Source organism: Adiantum capillus-veneris, chromosome 29 (assembly GCF_014529385.1).
Source record: "Adiantum capillus-veneris isolate H3 chromosome 29, ASM1452938v2, whole genome shotgun sequence".
Taxonomy (NCBI): Eukaryota; Viridiplantae; Streptophyta; class Polypodiopsida; order Polypodiales; family Pteridaceae; genus Adiantum; species Adiantum capillus-veneris.
In genome coordinates this window covers 8,703,397-8,705,534 of record NC_140959.1, presented here as the reverse complement: position 1 = coordinate 8,705,534, position 2,138 = coordinate 8,703,397, and the positions used below count along the sequence as shown (strand labels likewise).

Here is a 2,138-nt window from a genome sequence, read left to right as displayed (position 1 = left end):
GGCAAGCACCCTCCATCCACAAGATGTTGAGCCTATTTCTAAAGGCACTTTTTTATTGTAGTACTTGAAAACTCTGTATTGTAATCCTTATTTGTGGTACTCAGGTGACCAACGATAAGTTTGGTAGCATTGCAAAAAGACATCAATCAAAAAGCTACTAATAGAAAACAATGGACCATCAAGCATAGATCATACTTCATACTTACAATTTACTTCTCCCATGGATACTTGACAATGAATTCATAAATATAGCATCTTTCTCCAAAAGATTGTAGATAATAAGACTCCAATGCCCTCTACAGGAAAATAACAGTTGGCTAGGAATACCACAGAATACTAAAATTTGTTAGGAGTTAAAACTTACCCTTCACCATAGGGGTATATTATGTAATTGCAGGTCAGCATATCAAACTCTTCAAAAAAACTTGAAAGGTTTCCTTGCTTGTTGAATAGGAACTGTGTCAGTAGAGGATCAAATATGGATATTTGCATAGCTATAGTCTATGGAAGATCCCTCATAAGACACCCGAAGTCAAAGAAAACACATCCCCCAATGAGGCCCTTGTAGGCGCATATGCACTAATAATTAGCAAAAAAGAAACACATACCTAAAACAGATAAAGATCACGATATCACCAAGCTCAATGTTGGGGTTTACACGCATACTTGTGTCTTGAGGGAATATGTCAGAGTACACCTCATCATCCCACACATTGAGACATCCACAACCTTTTGGCATGTATCTTTTTCATAAAGAAGAGAGTTGAATGATCTTAAAATTTGTGCTTGTTCTGTAAGGATAGCATCTTCTGACATCATGTCTTGCTCCCTCTCAACCTCCTTGCCTACTTTGATATCCTTGGCCTTTCTTGTGTCATACTGATGTGTAACATCTTCAATGACAACCCCTGACTTCTTCTACTACCTGGCAGGGGGGATATTTAAAATTTGATAGACCCTAAGATCCTCACTAAGAATTGGCTCAAGAGCCTTATCAAACTTGTACCTCAGCCTTGACACAAGCACAAAATCTTTGCTCATTCGTGTGACCCTATGAGCAAATGCAGCTGCAATGTAGCTATCATTCATAAAGTCTATTAAGAAATCCTCAGCAGCCTCCTGAAGGCACATCAAGGCTTGAGATTGCCACCTTATTGAAACAATTTTTTTTCTTTTTGTCATGCTCACCAATCTATCTGATATCTCTTTGACAACTCTCATGAAGGGTAGCCTTGAAATAAGAAGACAAGTAGATTTTTGTGCTTTCCTTATCTCCCTTAGAGGTTTGACTTGATAATTCATTCTCTTCCTAGCAGTAGGCCTCTTACAAGGTTGTGTAAGTGGTTTCTCTTCCTCTTTCTTCCCAAACTCTGGATTGACTGATTCCTGTTGATTGTCATCATCTTTATTTGAATCCTTCAGAGCTTGGTAAACTTTTCTTGCAATTTGCTTTGTCCTTGCCATTTGATAGTAAAAAAGGGCTTTGCTTTGTCCTTGCCACAAAATATTCCCAAAGAACACGATAGGAGGTTCTGGGGACTTTCCAAAACATGTGCTATTGCATCGTGAAGGAAGCTTGGATGAAAGTGTCACATGATTTAATATTATCTGAACAACACAATAGGAGATATTTGCAAAGCTTTAAACTATGCGCTATCACGTCGTGCGGGTAGATGGGAAGAAAGTAACCACTTTATAAAAAATTTCCCAATCATAGAAGACGATGGGTAGTCGATGACATTCACACTATTTATCGATGGTGGTTTTTCAACCTCATGTTCTGCAAGCCATCCTTTCGTTCCAGTGCTTGTCATGCAATACAAACACGGATACTTGATATAGGCACCTCCACATACACCAAACATGCACTTCAGTGCCTTTAGGTCGGCACTCAAGTGCCATTCTACAATGAAGTCACCCATGTCATCTACATGGAGTTGTCTACTGGTATTTGAGCTGCTCCAATCCACCAGAGCTCCATTTCTGATTGAGTTTTGTGGTATTGGGAATCAAGTTTACCCTAGCTATAATCCAATGCTCTATTCATTAGGGATATGGATACTCTTTCCATTTTTTGTCATTTTTGAATTTGAGCTTCATTCAATTCCATAACAAATATAAGTTTTCCTTCACAATCT

The 2,138-nt window shown here is 38.5% G+C and overlaps 1 protein-coding gene across 1 annotated transcript; it reads right to left on the bottom strand.

Moving 5' to 3' along the window:
- Positions 1 to 515: 515 nt before the first annotated feature.
- LOC147418713 (uncharacterized) lies at positions 516 to 1,464 on the bottom strand. The gene is given in 2 exon segments (XM_086505747.1): positions 516 to 608; positions 667 to 1,464. Coding segments are annotated over 2 exon segments (891 nt in total).
- Positions 1,465 to 2,138: the final 674 nt, after the last annotated feature.